This window comes from Corvus hawaiiensis, chromosome 12 (assembly GCF_020740725.1).
Source record: "Corvus hawaiiensis isolate bCorHaw1 chromosome 12, bCorHaw1.pri.cur, whole genome shotgun sequence".
Classification (NCBI taxonomy): Eukaryota; Metazoa; Chordata; class Aves; order Passeriformes; family Corvidae; genus Corvus; species Corvus hawaiiensis.
This window is the reverse complement of record NC_063224.1, coordinates 7,970,270-7,989,895: the sequence shown is the minus strand read 5'-3', so window position 1 is coordinate 7,989,895 and position 19,626 is coordinate 7,970,270. Positions and strand designations below refer to the sequence as shown.

The 19,626-nt window shown below is 59.5% G+C and overlaps 2 protein-coding genes across 13 annotated transcripts in view; both read right to left on the bottom strand.

Annotated features, from left to right (window-relative positions):
- Positions 1–60: 60 nt before the first annotated feature.
- On the bottom strand, positions 61–12,027 carry MTSS2 (MTSS I-BAR domain containing 2). 9 transcript variants are annotated; one of them, XM_048316577.1, is made up of 15 exons: positions 11,896–12,025; positions 8,075–8,136; positions 7,896–7,969; positions 6,051–6,135; positions 5,780–5,871; positions 5,621–5,695; positions 5,355–5,363; positions 4,751–4,908; positions 4,563–4,670; positions 4,389–4,486; positions 3,673–3,880; positions 2,861–2,935; positions 2,002–2,178; positions 1,741–1,906; positions 65–1,020 (listed from the first exon to the last, which is right to left on the bottom strand). In XM_048316577.1, the coding sequence occupies exons 1-15, from the start codon at positions 11,962–11,964 to the stop codon at positions 248–250; spliced, it is 2,229 nt and encodes a 742-aa protein (XP_048172534.1). In that variant the 5' UTR covers positions 11,965–12,025; the 3' UTR covers positions 65–247. The 9 variants fall into 9 exon arrangements, with proteins under 9 accessions (XP_048172540.1, XP_048172538.1, XP_048172537.1 ...); XM_048316576.1 differs by having other exon boundaries at positions 66–1,020; positions 3,673–3,883; XM_048316582.1 differs by having other exon boundaries at positions 66–1,020; positions 3,673–3,799.
- A 1,855-nt stretch (positions 12,028–13,882) lies between these two features.
- Positions 13,883–19,626, bottom strand: part of VAC14 (VAC14 component of PIKFYVE complex) — a 79,859-nt gene continuing 74,115 nt past the window's right edge. For all 4 annotated transcript variants that reach the window (XM_048316637.1, XM_048316635.1, XM_048316636.1 and 1 more), the window contains 4 exons: positions 18,903–19,021; positions 18,010–18,089; positions 16,279–16,429; positions 13,883–14,765 (listed from right to left, as the gene is read on the bottom strand). In XM_048316637.1, coding sequence (XP_048172594.1) covers positions 14,603–14,765; positions 16,279–16,429; positions 18,010–18,089; positions 18,903–19,021 — 513 coding nt within the window. In that variant the 3' untranslated portion in view covers positions 13,883–14,602. The remainder of the gene's footprint in view (positions 14,766–16,278; positions 16,430–18,009; positions 18,090–18,902; positions 19,022–19,626) is intronic.

The following is a 19,626-nucleotide window of genomic DNA, read 5'->3' as shown; positions in this document are numbered from 1 at the left end:
AAAAAATAAAACAGGCAAAAGAAGAGGAGAAAAGGAGAAAAAGAGGAGAAAGAGGGCCAAAGAGAGAGCATGTGAAGAAGGGATGTAGGGAGAGGGCAGGGCAGGAGGAGGCAGAAGGGCAGGAAGCAGGGGGCACCGGGGAGGGATGGGGCAGCGGGTGCCGGCGGGTGGGGGTTCCCGGGGAGGCGCAGCGGTTGCCCCTGATCCATCGGCCGTGGCGGGCACGTCCCTGCTGGCCGGGGCGTCATCACGATATCCGCGGGGCCGACCTGTCATTGGTGACGGTCCTGCGCAGGCGCACCCCACGCCGGATGGCCACCAGCATGTCTTCGGCCGGGGGGTCCATGGAGGCCGCGGGGGGCGGCGCGGGGGTCTCCTCGCTGGGGCCGGACCCCACGAGGGCGGTGGGGAAGGGGAACTGGCCTTCCCCCAGGGCGTGGGCACCGGCCACCAGCTCCCCGATCTTCTCCACCAAACTATGCCGGTTGGCAGCCAACTGTTGGTCCTCCTCTTCCTCAGTGGAGAGGTGCTGGCCGGTCCCGGGGTAGACAGAGATTTCCATGGCACCGCCACCCCAGGCAGTATTGGGAAGGCTCAGCCGCTTGGGCGAAGCTTTGGCAAAATCCAGGGGGTTCGGAGAGGCGTCATCAGCGTAGAAGACGCACTCTTCACTGCCCACCCGTGTAGGGCCGGCATAGCCAGGGGAGTCGGGCACTGTGGGGGTCTTCACGGGGACAATGGGGGGTCGGATGGGGATGGGGCCAGCATTGGAGAGCGTACGGCGGACCGAGGGCTTGGTGGAGGGTGTGCGGCGGATGGTGGCCACTCCTGGGGTGGTGCCGGCTGGCAGGTTGGTGCCGGTAGGCAGCCCGGCGGTCGAGGCAGGACGCTTGGTCTGGATCATCCGCCGGTAGTTCTGGGCGATGTTGCTGTTGCGCGGGATGGTGGAGGACTTGTCGAAGTCACTCTGGGGGTCACACTCCACGTCACCGTTCACCGAGTAGCAGTCGTAGTCGGAGCCTGGGGAGGGAGCAGCACCATCAATGTGGCTGGGGGGGCAGTGGGTTGCCAAGCCCAACCATGCCATCAAAGCCAGCCCCAGCCACCTCCATCACAGCTCAACAACAACCAAATTCAACTGCCATGATCGTGACACAACCACTACTGTCCCAGTCATTGCTGGCACAACATGCTCAGCGTCAAACCCAAACATCACCATCGGAAGGCAACCACAATCACCCCAACCATCACACTGAAATCACAACCAAGCCCAGCTGTCACCATTGCAACCACCACAGCCAGAGCCATCACAACATGATCACAGCCAATTTCCACTGCCATCACAATGTGCTCATAACTGGCTCAGCCATCATCATGCCAACGATGACAAATGTGGTTATTTGATCTCCAGCTACCAACTCTGTTGCTATCACCTACCATCTGCCACCACCTCCACCTGTACTCAGCCTCTGTGCACAGACACATCACCACAAACCATCACCTGTTATGGCACTTCCTGGCACAACTGTACCCACTGAGCCCCAGCTAACACCCAAATAACCAGGAAAAGCTGTGGTTATTTGTGGCACCCCACTGGCCCCTACACAGTATGACTACAGGCTGATGCTACAACACCCAGAGCACACACAGATGTGCCCCAGGACCACCAAAGCCTCTGCTGTCCCCTTCCCCACTCTAAGTGCAATTTCAGGTGGTTCTAGGTACCCCCAGTGCGGGTACCTTGAGAAGGGATGGTGTCCTCGGAGCAGGAGGGGGTGGTGGTCTGCGTGCTGTAGCCACTGGAGTACTGCAGCGAGTCCCGGCTGCTCTTCTGGTGCTCCAAGCTCAGCCCACGGGTCAAGACCATGGCCAGGTCGCTGGCGGCAGGGGACACCTCCTCCCCATGCTGTGGGGGCAAGGGGCACTGTCAGCACCCTGGTTCCTCTCTTGGGAGCCCCCAGGAGCCCCCCACCTCTGTGCCCTCCCTGCCGCAGCCAGTACCTTGGCAGCAATTGTAGCTGGTGACATCCGGGGCCTGGGAGCATCCTCGCTGCTGATGGCTGGGTACCCACCAGCAGGAGAGCCCATCTCGGCTTCCCGCAGGTGCTCCACGCGGTCCTTGCGCCGCTGCAGGGTAGGGACCACCGGCTGGTCATAGGGGCTGGCCTTGGACCAGTCCTGCAATGGGCAAGGCATGCGGTTCATGCTGGTGACACCGGGACCAGGAGTGGGACAGGAGGGGTCTCAAGCTGATGTCCCCCTGATGCCATGAAGATTTTTTGCCTTTTCTTTTATACCCCTGTTACACCTTTTTTACAACTTCTGTATTTTTAGTGCTTTCTGCCTACATTCTTGGATTTGTTTGTCAAGCTGAGAGGCTAAACATTTTAGAAGCTTCGTAGGTAGAGGATAGTGTGCCCCAGACCCCAAGGTCCTCTCCAGAACACATTCTGTAAACTAAGATAGAACCATCCAGGGGAAGGTTCCTTGGGGAGGGGGGCTCATTCAAGCCTCCCATTGGGGAATCTTTGATAGATATGCTAATTAGTAACACCTATAATGTTATACCAGACATTTTGGGGTGTGCATTGCAGTGTGCATTTCGGTGCATTTGACCTGGACGTGTGAACCTAAGGATCCTTAAAACAAATACCAAGGTAAAACCCTTTTCCCCTTCTAACCCTGTTTGACTCTTGATTTTAAGACCAGGAAAAGGCACCACCCCATGTCAAGCCACGGGTGCTGCTCAGGATGCTCTGCCCCATGCAGGAAGGGAAAGGAGGGTCTGAGGGCTGAACCCCATGAAGGGAGGGGGGAACCACGTGTGAAATACAACCCTGGTGGGATGGCAAGGACTAACCGAGGTGGGGGAGCTGCACTCGCTAACTGACTGGCAGGTTTCGGAGGCCTCTGAGGACGCCGAGCTGGAGGACTTCTGCTGTGCCGTGCCGAGCCGAGAGCCGGAGGGGAAGAGAAGAGGCAGTTAGCAAGCAAAGCCAGAGCCATCACCCTGGTTAGAGCTGAACCCACAGCTCCCCTGGCTAAGCGAGGCCCACAGCCCTCCTCCCCTCTGGCAGCGGATGCAGGATGGCGAGCAGGATGCAACCTTGGCAGCAGGGTCAAGAACTGGGATGATGCACTGCCCCAACCCTTCCCCCTTCTCACCCCAAGCCATGCGGAGCCAACAGGTATTTTGGGGAATGGGGACCTTGCTGGGTTGGTGATGTCAGGTTAGCATGGACAGGTGGGAATGGCAGCTCCCTGGGGATCCTGGACATCCTTGGCACTGGGGATGGTGCAGCATGAAGGGGAAGCTTTGTTCCATGCTGCCTGGTGGGTGACTGGCACAAACTGGGTATTATGGGGCTGCAGTGATTGGGAAACACCCTGTTCTCCTGGCATGGGGAAGGGGATACCTGTACCCCATCCCTGGGGGAATTCGTGGATGGGGTTTCTCTGCTGTGTGGCCCATGATACCCCCAAGTATGGCAGGCACTCTCAATATTCCCAATATTTATTTCCCATGATGTCAACACAGCTGGAAATACTCCTGAGGGTGGGTCTCATCACCTCTGCACTGGACCCTTGTGTCCCACCCAGCACCACCCACCCATTCTATGATAGGGGAAACTGAGGCACAGAGGTGGGCAGCACTGACCACCCTCCCCGTACCTGGCTGGTGATGTCCGAGGGCATGGGGGAAGGTGGTTTGGAATAAGCGGCGTCCTGGGAGATGAAGCCGGAGTCGTGGGAGGAGACGCTGGAGAGGCGGGTGGCGGCGGCGGGGGGCTGCGCCAGGCTGCGGTAGCGATAGGTGGAACTGGGTGAGCAGGTCTGAGCCCCGCCGGGCCACGCCATGCCACCCTTGGCACTGCTAACGCTGCTGGGGGGGCGCCGGGGGGACGGGGACACGCCGGTGGGGAGGACAAAGGAAGGAAAAGAGAATTTAAGACAGAGGTTTGGAGGTGGCAGGATGGACAGTGCCCTGCCACACACCACAACCTGGGGAAACTGAGGCATGTATGGTCCTCCTGGGGTGTCCCTTCTCCTCCTGGGGTGGCCCTGTGGCAGGGAACAGGCTGGGGGACATGACAGAGGTGCTATGCTTGCCCTCAGACCCTCATGCACAGCTCACATCGTCCCCAAACCCCAAAGGACAGGGCATGTGTCAGGCCCCCATCCTGCCCCATAGATCTGCCAGCCCTGCCCAGTGCACCAAGACCAGTTCCTCCATATTAATGGGAGCCACCTGCCCATATGGACATGAGAAGGTGGACATGCACCTTGTGAGCATCCCCAAAGGCCGTAAGCATCATCAGCCCACTGGGGTTAACGAAGAGGGCTGGATTTCCTGGCTGTGGTTGGGTGTGGAGCCCACCCCACCATACCTGCACATGCTGGACTTGCGGGAGCTGGAGCTGCTGGGTGAGGACGGGGGTGTCTGGTAGGACCAGCTGTAGTCAGAGCCCTTCAGGTCCTTGATCACCTGTAGGAAAGATGGGGTCTAAGTCCCCACAAAGATGCTCCCCCGCTCCCCTGACCCCTGGCTCAGCCCTGCTGACCTGCTCACTGGCGGGTGGCAGCTTGTGGGGCTCAGCAGTGAGCACCACCAGGTCCTCGATGATGCCCTGCAGGTGGGTGATCTCTCCCAGCATGGTGAGCTCCCCATTCTGGGGACAGACAAGAGGGAGCATCAGCACCCACTGGGCAGCAGGAACAACCCCCGACCCTCTCGGTCCCCAGCACTCACCACCACGGGCTGCAGGAAGGTGATGAAGGTGCAGAAGCGGCCCCGCTCCTCGATGAGGGCTTTGCGGACCGCCTGCTTCTCTGTCTCCTCCAGCAGCAGGTACATGTCATTGACGTCCTGCAGTGCATTGTCCAGCTGGGGCTGCAGGTCCCCCTTCCCTGAGAGATGGGGCACTGTCAGCACTGGGCTTCCCTGCCACCCTCCCCAGTCTGCTGGTGGTCCCACTGCCAAGCTGAGGCCATTCCCCCAGCTTGGGGACATCACCCCATCCTCACACTCCAGCAGATACCACAAGTCTCCCACTGTGCCCATATCCCTGGAAGGTCGAGGAGCACCCTCACCCCACAGCAGCCCTGGGCAGGGGTCTCCTCTGCCATGCCATCCCCATCCCTGGCACTTGGGACCAGAGGACCCCTTGGGCTGTCACACGGTGGGGCTGGCATCGCCTCAGGATGTGGGGTGCAGGCTAAGCTAAGCTAAAAGCAAGGTGAGGGTGGGAACAGGGAGCGGATGGATGGACGGACAGACAGAGGCTGGGGAGACTGGGGGGAGTAGATGAGGAAGCAGAGAGGGGGCCGGTGGTGGGGGGCAGCGGTTCACTTACCAAGTAGCTCTACAGGAAGGATGTGGAAGGGAGGGAAGAGAGAAGGAGACAGAGAAAACGTGTGAAAAGAGGCCGAAGGCTGGGGCGCATGCCCCGCCTCCCCGCCACCCCCAGGGCCATGCTGGCACCTCCCTTTCTGCAGGGGGGCAGCAGGACCCCCCTAGTGCCCACCCCCGGTTGGCAGTGCCACAGCCGGGATACCTGCCCTGGCTGGGGGTGCTGCGGAGGGGCTGGTGGGGGCACCCCCCAGGAGACCCCCCCCTCACCTTTGCGAGCCTTTTTCTGGAGCTTGAGGGTGTCAGAGGACTTTTTCTTGATCTCATGGCGTGCTCGCTTGTACTCTGGGGGCACAGAAGTGCTGTCAGAGGGGACCCCTGCCCAGCAGTGCAGCCACCCTGCACGGATCCATCCTGTCCCCCTCATACCTTTTGCATGGTCCTTGTCCAGCTGGTTGGCAGTTTTCTTCCAGTCCTCAATCCTGTCCTGCAAAGGGTTTATCAGGCTCTCCATGAGGGCGCTGGAGCAGGGAGAGAGAAGCAGAGAGTGTGGAGAGCGCCGGAGCCAGTGGGGAGCCATTCCCCATCCCAGGCCCAGCCCACACCCAGAATCTCCTTCTTCAGTGAGGGATGAGCCCGGCCAGGCTGTGTCACCAACACCTGTGGGTTTGGAGGCAAAGCTGATCCTGGTCCCACTTACTTGGTGAACTGCCGGAGCTTGGCCTCGATGCTGCGGTGCCGCATGCACATCCGGGTCAGCGCCGAGCCAATGTCCCTCGTGGCACCTGGTGGGGAGCAAAGTGCCGCTGGCAAGGGGCAGGGATGCCCCCACACCAGTCCCAGCCCAGTTTGTACAGTGGGAGCAGGGTGGCTCATGACAGGGATGATCAGTGCTGGGATGCACTGGGCATTGGGACACTTTGGGTAGGGGGGTGGCTTGTTTTTTCCCACGACAAATGCACAAAATAAATAAATGATCAATAATACATGAAACACTAAATATCTGTTCTGGAGGTTTTGAACCCACTCCTATTTTTTCCTGGATCGTCTTTAATTTGGCACTGGGGGATCAAGGAAGGGAAGGGATGAGGTACCCTGGCTTAGTTCCAGGCAATCAGCTCTGTCCCACACCTCCAGGCACAATCCCGAGAGAATAAAAAGGGAGTCCAAATTCCTCGGGGGGGATATTTGCCAGCAGCAGAAAGCAGGAGCATCCTTTTTAGGCGAAACCGCTGTTAACTCTGAAGCCTAAGGATGGCCACATGGTGGCAGTGCTGCTGGCAAATCCCAGGAAAACCAGCAATCAAAAATCCTTGGGTGCAAACTAAGGCGACATTCAGCCTTTCTCTCCCCTAAAAAAGCCTCCAAAGACACCTCTCACCCTTTTGCAGGAGTGTTGGACGGCCCTCAGTCCCCCAGTGCTACGGAAATAGGGAAACCCATGGGCCAGAGCCTTCTCCTGCACTGGGGTTGTCTCCTAATCCAGCTCCTAATGCTCTTATCCAGCTCCTGCTGCTCCTAATCCGATTCTCATGCACTGTGTGCAAGGGCAGCAGCCAGCCCCCACCCAGTGCCTCAGTTTCCCCATGCTGCTGCTCTGCCTCCCACCCCCCTCAAAAAGCTCTGCAGGTATAGCAGCACTACAAGGTGACGCTGACTCCTGTTGTGCTGGTCCCCAGCTGTCCCCAGCATCGCCCCTGTGCCTCCCCCTTGCTTTGGATGCCTGGGCTGGCAGGGAGCTGGGGGAGCCCTAATCCCCCTGGTGCAGTGGGCTAGTGGGTTTGGAGGCAAAGCTGATCCTGGCTCAAGCTGCTGCCTCCACCTCCTCCTCCACCTCCTCCTCCTCCTTGCATGGCTCCAGATGGCCTGGATGCCGCCAGTCTGCAAACCAGCCCAGGACCATCTGCTTGGCAGAAGCCAAGCGGTGGGAAGTGGCTCCTCGTTGCCAGCGGGCACCCGGAGAGGGTCCGGGGATCCTTCCCCCTCACCCCCCAACAGTATGGGGGACCCCGCATGCAGCCTTGGCTCTTCAGTCACCTCCCTGGTGAGTTGTGGTTTGTCCCCAAAACAGTCGCGCTTGGACTCCTGAATTTCCCTCCAGTTAATTCCCCTTCCCTGGAGACCCCCAGACCAGCCGGGACCCCCCCATGGAACTTCCCAGGTGGGTGCCAGGGACAAGGAGGGTGGATTGTGCATCCTGGGGAGCAGAGATGGGTGCAGGGGACCACGGCGTGGGGCTGAGCCACCCTGAATGTCTCAGCCCCACCAGAAAATATGGCTAAGCACCCATGGGTGGTGAGGAGCAGCACCCACGTGGGTGCCCACCTCCTTCCCTCTCCCCACTCTGCCTTTCCAATGCTGCTTCCCAGGGCATGCTCCACCTTGGTGCGGGAACAGGTTGGGCATCTCTCTGTGGATGGTGAAGCTGCTGCTTGAAGTCCACCCCAACAACGTGGGCAGGGGACACCCCACAGGGGACACTCACCACCTGTCCCCCTACCCAGACAAGCCTGGGGGCACCCACCCCTAGGAGAGAGGACCCTACCTCGGGTGTTGGTGGCCATGTCGGCCACTTTCTGGAAGGCATCCAGGAAGGCAACTGCGGCCAGCACCGTGGTCCTGGGGAGGAGAGAGCGAGGGGGGAGCTCAGTGGGTGCGGGACACACTGGGATGTGCCAACGAGGAGGGGGGTGGCCCATGTACCACCCTGCCTTGGCCACTCACCTGAGCTGGGAGTGCAACTTGGTGGCCTTCGAGTTGAAATCCTCCCATATGGGGTAGGAGCTCTGCAAGGAGGAAGGGTGATGGTGAGAGACAGAGCCCCTCGCCCCCTACACCACTTCCCCAGACAGGGAAGGCCCCCCCTTCACTGGTGCAGAGACAGAGCAGCTCAACAGCTTCTCTGATGGCTAATAAAGGCCACAACCCTTTTCCCTCCTGTTTTTTTCCCTTTCCAGTCTGGCCACCCAAACTTATAGACTATGGAGACCTCAGGATTATGAGTGATCTCCTCCTCACAGGGGTCAAGGTAGGTTATTATGGGTTTGGAAATTTGAAGGGATGAAATGGAAAACATTTAAGACCCTGGCTAGCAGTAGAGGAGACACCCCAGCTTCCCCACAAAGCACTGATGGCCAAACCCGCCATCATGGAGAGCTCTAGCCCCACAGCCAGGAGCCCCAGTCCTCACCTCCCCTGAGCCCAAGGACTGACAGGGCAGAAAGGGAGGTCGGGGGAAGTTTTGTGGGGACAGGGACAGGGCACAGGTGCTTGGGAGGCCACCCCAGTGCTGTCTCAATGAGGCCACTCCAGTGCCATCCCAGCAAGGCCATCCATGCAAGACCAGTCCCACTGCCCTTGTGGTGAGGCTATTCCAGGGCTGTCCTGGTGCCACCATTCCAGTGAAGTCATCCCAGGGCATTCCCACTGCCACCATTCCAGTGAAGTCATCCCACGGCAGTCCCAGTGCCACCATCCCAGCGAGGCCATCCCAGGGCTGTGCTGGTGCCACCATCTCAGCGAGGCCATCCCAATGCCACCGTTTCAACAAGGTCATCTCAGCACTGTCCCAGTGAAGCCAGTCCCAGTGATGCTTCAGAGATGCCAGTCCCAGTAGACCATGCTGGTGCCATTCCAGTGAGGCCTCTCCCAGTAATGCCAGCTGCAGCGCCATCCCAGCAAGGCCATCCTGGTGCCATCACAACAAGGCTGATTCTGATCCACCAGACAGCGAGGCTATCCCAGTGTCACCATCCCAGCAAGGTCGGTCCATGTTGTCCTGGTGAGGTTAATCCTGGTGCTGTCCTGACAAGGCCATCCCAGTGTCAGCCTTGTGTGCCCAGTACTGGTGCCATCATTCCAGTGAAGCTATGCAGGTGCCACCACCCTGGCAAGGTGATTCCAATGCTATTCCAGTGAAGCTGATCCCAGTGCTACTGTCCCAGCAAAGCCATCCCAGTGGGGCCAGTCCTGGTGTCACCATCCTGGTGAAGCCATGCCAGTGCTGCCATCCTAGCAAGGTCAATCCTGGTGCTGTTGTCCCAATAACAAAATCCTGGTGCCATCCTGGTATTGCCATCCAATGGCAGTGATAGGCATCTTTAAACTCCCCTAGGACAGCCACCAGGGGACATGTACATCACCACACATCTCCATGGGCACTATGGCTTGGTGGCAGCCCTGGGGATGAGGTTTGCACTGAGGGGCATGGGACCAGCCTAGCATTGTTTTTGGGGACCATGAAAGCCACTATTTCTTCATGAGTCAGCAAAGAAAGAGTTTGAGGGTGCCACTTCACACACCACTTGTGGCAGTGCCCCGCTGGTTGTGGGTCCCCAGGGACTATCATTGCCAGAAGGCTGGGCCACCATTCCTGGGCTACTGTCCCCAGGCCACCTTCCTTGGCCACCCTGGGCAGGGCAAGTGAGGCTCCCCTGTAGAAGGGAGTGGGTTGTGATGGCCCAAACCCCCTGTGATGCCAGGCATGAGGAGGATGGGGAAGAGGACAACGGGGACAAGGACATGCCAAGGTCACTCAGGGACGCCGAGCACGCGAGGAGAGGCAACAGGAATGAAGCCAGCTTGGGGACTGTCACCAACAAACAAATCCTCCCCACCACAGGCCAAGGGGTGCTGAAAAAGCCACCCGCCACCAAAATAAGGTCCCTTTGCCCTCTGACCAGCACAGGGGTCCCAGCCATAGGACCATATGCACATCACTGCCCTTCAATGCTGGCAGTTTCTCAAGCAGAGAGTTACTTGTTCCCCAGTGCCCGTGCCAGGACACCCACGTGGCTGGGCGATGGGGACAGTGCACCCTCAACTTGGCCGGGGCGGTGCAGGGCACGAGCTGAGCCCCAGCTGTAGTGTGGTAGGGTTTTCCTTCTTTTTCACCATTTTTCTTTCATCTTTCCCACCTTCAAATGGCGTGAAACTGATTCCAGGCTGGTCTCCTCGGGTGAGGAGTTCCCAGTCCCACCGCATCCGGATGGTGCTGGGCATGTCACTGGGAGGTGACAGCTCTGGGCTGGCTTATCCCTTCTGAAGTCTCAGCAGGGGAATGGGGAAACTGAGGCAGGGGCTGCCCCCACCTCCCCCCTGGGAGTATAGGACTCAGCCTGACTCCTGTAGACTCCAGGAGGCTGCCTGGAGAGGGTGGCTGGGGTGAAGGCATTTGGGGGAGGGAGCTGATCACCCCAGCACCCGTTTCCCATCAGCCCTGGATCCCACTGCCCTGGGGAGAGCTGGGATTTTCTCCCTGGAGCTTTTCTCCCGGCCCTGAGCCAGAGTCCGGCTGCAGAGCCACCACTGTCCCTCGAAGGGGTTAATCTCCTTCTCAGCAAGGCTTTTATTTTTTTTTTTTATCCCCCCTCCCCTGCTTTGGCAATGACAGCATTGTCTGGACGGGTCTGCAGCATGAAGAGAGGAAGAGGAGGAGGTGGAGGAGGAAGAGAGCTTTTGCCTCCCAAAAATGACGAGGGCTAAACCCCACCGCTGGAGCTGGCTGTGGGAATTTCGGCCCCCCGAGATGAAGAAACATGGCTGGTCCCCCCTCCCCACTCAGCCCCTACTCAGAAATACCTCCCAGCATTTTTAATTTATTTTTTTGAAATGAAAACAAACAAAAAAAAAGGTTTTTTTTAAACATGGCCCCATCCTGCTCTCAGAGAGGGTGGAGGCAATATCCTCTCCCCGGGTTAGGAAATGGGATCAAGGAGCTGGGAGACCTTTTTGTTCCATTGGTGCCAACCCCACTGGGTCCAGCAGAAATCCACCCTGGGCATGGGGGGGGGGGCAGGGACAAGGCGATGCCTGAAATGGGTGGCAATGCCCGGTGTGGCGCCAGTGGTACCTGGCAAGGGGCAGTGATGCCTGGTCAGTGTCACCCAACAAGAGGCTCCGGCACCTTGGGATGGATACAGGGCTGATACAGAGCCAGGATCCCCAGTATGGGCTCCAATGCCCAGCACAGGGCCCTGATGCCCATTATGGGATGGATGTGGGGCTCTGGCACCCAGTGCCATGCTCTGACACCCAGTGTGAGACCTCGATGCCCGACATGGAGCTCTGATACCCAGTGAAGGATAACAGGGCAGATATAGGGCTGCAACACCCAGAACGGCTCCGACAGCCACTGACGGATCTGGGGATGATGCGGGGCTGCAATCCCCAGGATGGAGCTCCAGTATCCAACAGTGGATATAGAGCTGATGGGGGGCTGCGATCTCCAGGGCTCTGATGCCCAACACAGAGCTCCGATGCCCAGTAAGGGGCTGATGTGGGGTTCTGGCACGCCGTGCCGGGCTCCGACAGCCGATGTGAGACCCCCACACTCGCTGCGGGGCTGGTGTTCGGGCTCCGATACCCGATGCGGGGTTCCAAGCCTCATCTCGAGGCCGGGCAGCAGAAGCCCCGGTACCCACCGCGGGACCGGCACCGGCGGCGCGGGGGCTGCGTGGGGAAGCCGGGTGATGGGGCGGTGGTGCGGGGGGAGCGCTGTCACGACAGCAAAACCGGGGTGCGGGGGGTGGGGGGACGTCCCCTACCTTCATGTCGTTGATGATGGCTTGGAAGAGGCCGCCGAGGGCTCCGCACTCCTTCTCCGCCGTCTCCATCGCGGCGCTGCGGCAGCCCGGGGCGGGCGGCGCCGCCGGGGGAGGCCGCGGCGGCGGGCCAGGCTCAGCGGCGGCGGGGGGCGGGCGGCGCCCGGGCGGCGGCGGCGGCGGCGGGGGGGGCACAGCGGCGGAGCGGCGGCGGAGCCGGGCGGGGCATCGCCCCCCTGCCTCCTTCCCTCCCTCTCTCTCGCCCTCCGCGGGTGCTGCGCGGACCCGCCGCCCCCTGGCAGCGGCGCGGAGCGGGGCGCGGAGCGGAGCGGGGCGCGGGGAGCTCCGGCCCGGGGCGGCGGCGGGGGCGGGGCGGGGCGGGCGCTGCGCGGCACATGCGCCGCCCGCCGCGGGGCCGGGGGCTGCGGGCGGCGGGGGGGATGCTCGGTGTCAGCCCCAGGGATGCTTCGGGAGCGGCTGCGGGTAACCCGGAGGACGCGCAGGGATGACGGAGCGGGGGGCAGCCCCGGTGGTTCTCGGGGATGCTCCTGGGGGGGGGGTCGGGGAGCAGCGCCGGCTGTCCCAGGACTACAGCGGAGGGAGACACGAGGGGTGCCTGGAAATGTGGGACTGGTGGGGCCAGCACAGGGATTTGCTCCGGAGGCGGCGGAGAAACCCCCAGGGATTATCTCGGGGTGCTGGGTGAGGAGCAGGAGAGCCCCAGGGAGTATGTGAGGACACTGCACTTGGAGATGCCATGGGATGGCCGAGGGCAGTCCCAGAGCTCTGGAGGTGCCGGGGGTGGATGCTGCGTCTCCCCAAAGGGTGTTTGACCCCCACTGCCTTCCTGACCCTCCAAGATGTGCTGGAGGCTGAAGTCCCTCCGCAGTACTTACACGACAGCTCTGAAATGTCTCAGTGCACTCGATTATCACGCAGCCATGGGAAAGGCATGGCCGGCCAGCAGACAAACCCTTCCCACAGCCATCCCGAGGCCCCATCCCCAGCCTCCCGGGATCTGGGGGTGCCAGGCTGAGCCCCAACAGACCTCCCTACCCCTCGCAGAGCAATGACACTCAGTTGGGGCAAGGGTTTCAGTGCGAGCCACCTATTCCCCCTCCTGCCAGAAAAGTAGTCCTGATCCCATGCTGATGATGCCCACACTGCTCTGGACGGCGTTGGTCAAGAGCCACCCATAAGGAAACAATTATGGCTCAGCACTCCGGCAGCCGGCTGGAATTTCTCTCCATAAACTCAGTCCCTCAGTGTGGAAACAGGCTGCTCAGCAGCAACGAGCTCAGCAGGAGTGAGGCAGAGCCTGCCCTAGCCCACACTGGCAATGACCCGGGGGTCCAGCAACAGGTACCCCCCAGCACTCTGAGAAACTGGCGGGCTTGAGAAGCCACTGCTCGCCTATCCTGGAGGGCTGGCTGTTAAAATTAACCCGCCGTGACTGGGTCTGGAAAGCCCGTTCCCGGGAATGACAGGAATGTCTTTATCCTGGCCAAAGCAGCGCCGGTATGGGGCTGTTTGGGGAACCCACTGCCAGAGACAGTCTTTGTTGTAAACAGGCCAGAAGCCATAAAAACTCCACGAATTCCTCCAATCCCCCTTTTCCTGGGATCAAGTGAGGGCCTGAAACATGCAGGGGATGCACTGATGTTCCCCCAAACCACAGCAGCCTGGCACGTGTTGGGGTCCCTCCGTGCTACAGGACGGGATGAAGGCAGCACCAGGGGCTGCTCAGGGCCAGGAAAATGCCTGTCACTGTGCTGCGGTTTCGTGACTGTGGCCTGGAAGAATTTCAGTGGTGTTTTTTTTCCTGCTGGGAAGAAGAGCAGGCGGAGAAGCCCTGGCGAGCCAACGTGGCAGGGCTGGGCCAGCCTGGGGCACAGGGTCAAGCAAGATGCTCCATGCCATTCCCTGCCCTTGCTGGGTTTTTGGCTCCACTTGGGAACAAAACTATGATGGCAAGCCCAGCAACAAGGAATGGGCTGTTCTGCATTGCCTGTTTATTTTATCAGGGGGAGCTTAATGCAGGAACATGGAATGGAGTCTGGGGTTAGGTCCACTGCCCCCCGTGTCCCCCGGTGCCAGCTGGGAGTTGAAGCTGTGCCATTGTCCCTGCCAAGAGCTGGGGACTCAGAGAGGATGTGTGAATGCAGGGAGGGGGCCGAGTGTCAGGCACAGGAGTGTCTCCCCGAGTGAGATGCCACTGGCCACCTCCAGCAGGGCCTCGGAACCAGAGGGTGGAAGTCAGGGTGGTGAGAGGTGGCTGGCAGCCCTGTATGCTTGTTTTCCAGGGCAGAAGGCCAGGGGTTGCTCCCGTCTTCCCTTCCCCTCCTCCGGTGCTGCTGGCAGCAGGCTGGGTGCTCAGCTGACAGTCACGGGGAAGGCATTAGCAAAGCAAAGGGGAGTTTCCTCGCCCCATTGCAAGAGAAGATGAGGTGCTTTACCCTGGCTCTCTCCTCCTGCAACCCTTCCCCATGTCCCCACAACACCCACAGGAGAAGCTGGGCACAGCCTGAAGGTCTCCCGTCATCCATACGCACAGTGGGGGGCAAAACCAGCCCCATGTTGAGCGCTTGATCATCTCCATTAAACCCACCAGATCCTCTGGTGGCTAGCAACCGGTGTGCCTGTTCCCTGGTCCGTGTCCCCTGGTCCCTGCCCCAGCAACTGTGCACACCCGCGGCGGCCACAGGGATGCTCAGAGGACCACCCGCCGGTCCAGCTGCTCTGCCTGCCCAGCTCGCTGGTGTCTTGCTTCCAGGTGCTTGTTTTGGACCTTCTCAAAGTGCTGCAGCAGCTCCGTGTAGTCAATGTTGGAGGCTGCTGTTCTCTTGAAGCTGGTGCTGGGCTTGGTGTTGTCCCTGCAGGGTGGGAAGAGAGAATGAGGGTGGGAAATGGATGTGGATGTTTGGTACTGTGAGCATCCAGCACTGGCAGCACCAAAAGCTTGTCCCGAAGAAGCTGAGCTCAGCAAATCCTAGTCATGCAAATCCTGGTGCCTCATAAAACACCCCTAAAGACATATTTTCTTCCTCCAAACATGTGAGATAGAGCCCAAGAAGTCCTGGGACAAGCAGGGGACAAGGGACATCTGCATCGTGGCTCCACATGAGAGGTTTAATCCCTCTGCCACATGCTCCCATCTATCCCAACCCATTCCAGTCAAAAGCAGTGAGGAAAGGATGCCAGAGCCGTGTGCCTCAGTTTCCACGTCCGTTTTTTTGAGCAAGCAAAAAACATCCAGTGGCAGCAGGAACAGTCCCCAGGGATGAGCACCCATGGCAGGAGCCTCCAAATGTGGGCTCCCTCAGGTTCCAGCCATGGATACTCATCCCTGTGCTGTGCCCATGCAAAGAAGGGGGAGACACCAGCCATAAGATGCCCACGGGAAGATGGCAGGCAGCTCTGGTGGCCCTGGTATGTCCCTGGGGAGGGGGCAGCTGTGGCTGGCCGGTTATGAAAGCCGGCTTCCGTGTTTGAAGGAATGTAGGTCAGAGTTAATCAGATGCTCAGGCCGTCTGACAGCTCGAAAAACCCCCACTGCCAGGGTTAGTGGGGAGAAAAAAGGAGGGGGAAGCACATGCAGCCCCCTCTCCGCCCCCCCAATTAAATATCAGCGCTGGGTTGTGGGTAGGAGCTCAGCGCCAGAGGCCATGAGGGATAAAAGCCATCCCAGGGAAGCAGTTAAAAGCCAAGGAGCGACAACAGCGGCGGGGGGTTAATTCAGAAACCTGCCCATCTTGGGAGCTCTTTTTTGTTCCCAGGGCTGCGCCAAGGCACAGCCAGCTTTATCATCAAACCCCTCCACTACTCATTAGCCAAGGGTTGGAAAGCAAATCCCACTGGCAGCACCCCTGGGCAGGGAGCACGAGGATCTCAGCTGGTCCCCAGGGAGATGCCGCCCTTGCACATCTCACAGATCCCCAAAGGCCAGCAGTGGAAATGGAGCAGCCATCCAGAGGCATTAGCAGGGTGCCAGGCTCCTTTTGGGTGCCGTGAAGACTGTCCAGGCTGCAGGGGGGATGCTTTGGGAGCACCCCCCAGCTGCTGGAGTCTTTCTCCATAAACCTCCTTCCCAGCTCTGCTCGTTTCCATAGCGACCCCACAAGTGAAATTTTCCATCCTGGATGCCAAATGCCTGTGGATGAGGCACAGCCCTCCCAGGGTTACCAAATATAGACACAAAAAACCCCCCGAGCCAACACTCCCAGCCATGGGGACAAGGAGCAGCCACGGCCGCAACGGAGCTGGGGGGTGAGAGCCAGAGCATGGGGCTGAGCCTGGGATTGGGGCTGAGCCTGGAATGGCAGGGATGCTCAGCTGTGGGGGAACAGCTGATCCAGCCCGATGCCGGTCCGTCCCCACAGCACTTACGCGGTCTGCATGAGCTCTGGGTTGGGCACGCACTGGAGGCGGTGGGAGAGGAGCTGGAAGGCGCTGCTCTGGGGCAGCAGCATCAGCAGGCCATAGAGAGCCTTGATCAGGTAGGGGTTGTTCTTCACATCCAGCAGCTGCAGGCGGAGATCTGGAAGCGGACAGAAGAGGATGGGAAGGCAGGGAAAATGCATTTCAACTCCAACTGCAGTAGCAGGTTCCTCCCACCCACTCTGATAGCCCTGGAGAGGCTCTAAGCCTCTGCCAGCCGACCCATGGGGCACTTGATGGCACCCTTCTCCCCTTTCATTAACCCATCCATCTTGGTGTCCCACACTGTCCAGAAGTCCCTCTCCTTGACACAGCCCCCTGGGGGGCAACTGGCTTCCCAGTCTGCTACTTCTGATACCACTCACCCCTGATACTGTCTGCCTGAGAACACACATGCAACATGGGATTGCTCCTCAGCTTCTGCAGATTCAGCAGTAATACCCACCCCGGAGCATCACATCCAGAGGGCTGGGTGACACCCTCCTGGGGACTCTCTGGAGCAGAAGGGATCCCCTCCGCTTGGTTCTGAGGATTACATGTGCTGGGCCTCAGTTCTGCTCAGTAGAGGCAAAACCACCCTCTGGCCCCATCCCTTGCTGTGCTCATGGTGGAAAAGTCTTCTGGAGCCCTAAATACAACTGAAGGAGCAGCCCAGGCGATGGGGCAAGGCCTGGGTCCCATCATCTCACCTCCTGGTTGTCACTTGCACCTCTGGTGTCTCCCAGTGAAGGGAGCCATCCCTAGGGATGCCACTTTGTGGGGGACACGTCTGTCCCCTACCCCGAGATGTGCAAACTAAGGTGAGTGTGGTGGGGAACTCTCGATGAATAATTTTGGGGCATGCAAAACCACCACAGACACGTGGCTGCCTCACACATTGGGACAGTCATCCTGGGGATAAGGGACAGGGTCTACTGGAGGGAGCATGACTGGGGGTCTCTACTGCCCAGCTGCTCTAACCCTCTTCCCTTAAATATTTCCCAATACTACCCTGGACCTATATAGGTGCCCCATAAAGTCCTTTCCAGGACATTTCCCAACAACCTCAGTGCACTGCTACACCTTCAATGGGAAGCCCAGGGGCAGCAAACTGACATAATGAGAAATCCCCCCACAGCCCCAGGTCACCCTGCCATGTCCCCTGTCCTGGCTCCCACTGTCACACCCCCTGAGACCCTGGTCAGGCACTGCAGTATTACCCAGTGGGGGACCCACACTGCTGCATGCTGGAGAAAACATAAGCTGTTTTTTTAGGGCTTAATTCTTCATTCCTAGAAAAATCCACTTTTTTCTTGCTAAGATCCCCAGTAGCACCCACGCTGCCACCCCGTGCATCCGAGGGTAGCACAGAGGGTTCCCTCCCATCTGACGCCCTCCTCGTGCGACCCTGGAGATGCTCAGTGTGATCCAGGCCCTCCCCCATCCCTTCCCCCATCCCTTTTGTTGGATGCCAGTGCTGCTCGCTCCCTTAACCTATATCTGGGGGGCAATGCTGCCCCCCACCGTGCTGCCAGCGTGCCCTTTTCCCGGCGGGCAGCTCCAGCACCGGGCAAACCTCCCGGCAAGAAGTCTCATAACTTCTGCTCTATTTATTTGTGCGGCGGCTGCCGCCTGCGATGGAGGCGCGGGGAGGGGGAGCACCGCACGCCGCCCCTTCCCCACCCGGGGTTTCCTCCTTACACGTGAATATGGGGCACTCGATGAGCTGCACCAGCTTGTCCACCTCGGTGAGGAAATCCACGGTGACCTCCAGATCCCCGCTGGATGTGGCTGTTAAGGATGTTACCTTGGAAAAATGTGGCTGGGTAGCAGCAGATGGCTCACGCGGGTGATGCCAGCGTGGACCGTGGCTTTGCCAAAGCCTCCCTGTATCCACAGGTCCTGTGGGATGCGAGCGGGCAGGGAAGAGGCAGGGCTTGCATACAGGCAGGGCTGAAAGGTCTGTAGGGTGGCCAAGGGATGATGGAGGGAGACAGGATGAGCAGGTAGGTACAGGGGAAGAGGCAGGCTGCCCAAAAAGCTGAGAGCAGGCAGCAGGAGTGTTCAAGGGAGGACACTTGCTTTTACCCTCCTGGCCCATGGGGACAGTGTGTCTCCCAGAAGGAATGCCGGTGTGCACTGGGAAGGGAACTTGAGCGTGTTACTGTGCTTCTTCGTTTGGAAAACTACTCAGGGAACCTTGGGGTTTGCTGGCACATGAAAATAATCACTCTGCTGAAGGCAGATGGTGAGCTCACCGGGGACTGTGCTGTGCTGGGCACTGCCTGCTCCTCACCAGGCTGGGAGGCCAAAGCCATCATCTTCCTGGGAGGAAGAGGATGTTGAGGAGCCTCCCCTCCTGGGCAGGGGAAGGTCAAGGCTCAGTCAGTGCATGCCTTCCTCTCTTCTCACCACAAAAAAAGGGATGACACCAGGGGAAGGGAGCTGGCACATGCCCAGCACAGGCTGCCCTGCCCCAGTAATGATGGGCTGCAGGCAGGAGGCTGGGCTGGCCTGCAGGATGACCTTGATTGCCACAGAGGGACCAAGGGCCAGTTCAGTCCCCACCCTGACAGAAAATCCCCAAAGGATACAATTTCTGGATGAGGTCGTAGGCATGCTTGTAGTTCTGGGTAAGGAAGCAGAGGGACACGGTTGTCACAGGGTTGTGACACCAGGACCGGTAGAGGCAGCAGAAGAGGTTACGGCTTTCCTGGGGAAAGAGGGAACCATTGGGGTTTGGTCACCACTGGGAGCACAGACATGGCATGGAGAGCCCCAGGTACCCAGCATCAACCTGCCAGGCTGGCAAGTGCCACCGAGACACAAAGGGATGTTTCTGGACCCACCAAGTCCATCTGGCACTGCCACGAGCCTCAGCCTCAGGAGATGGGAGACCAGGTGGGCTTTGGGGTGACAGCATGACAAGGTGGCCTTCAGGGCTGCTGTGTCCACCACAGGATGAGGGGCTGGAGGATGACCACCCAAAGGGATACCCCTGCATCACTGGTTTTCAGCAGAAGGAGGAAGAGGAGAAATCCTCCTCCTTCTCTCCCTCCTTGGATGTCACTGGTGCTGGTCGCAGCTGCTCAGCAAATCCTGTGGGCATGTTCCTGGGAGGGACATTTGAGGGACTGCAGGACTCTCCTCCTGCTGTCACCTGTCCCATGGCCCATGTGGGGACAGAGGGAGGAAGGAAGCAGCTCCTTGGGGGCTCAGTAAGCCCATTCCCATTCCAGGGAGAAAAGCAAGAGTTGGGCAGAGCTGGGCACATCCTCCAAGTCCATCCTCAGCTCCTGAAGAGTGGAAGAATAAAGA

What these genes read in the sequence shown, in the direction of transcription:
- MTSS2 (XM_048316576.1), bottom strand. Translation starts at nt 11,964, where the DNA reads ATGGAGACGGCGGAGAAGGAGTGCGGAGCCCTCGGCGGCCTCTTCCAA. An exon ending in CATGGCCACCAACACCCGAG is followed by an intron (nt 6,136 to 7,895) that starts GTAGGGTCCTCT and finishes GCTCCCCACCAG; the next exon opens with GTGCCACGAGGGACATTGGC. An exon ending in GGACACCATCCCTTCTCAAG is followed by an intron (nt 1,021 to 1,740) that starts GTACCCGCACTG and finishes CTCCCTCCCCAG; the next exon opens with GCTCCGACTACGACTGCTAC.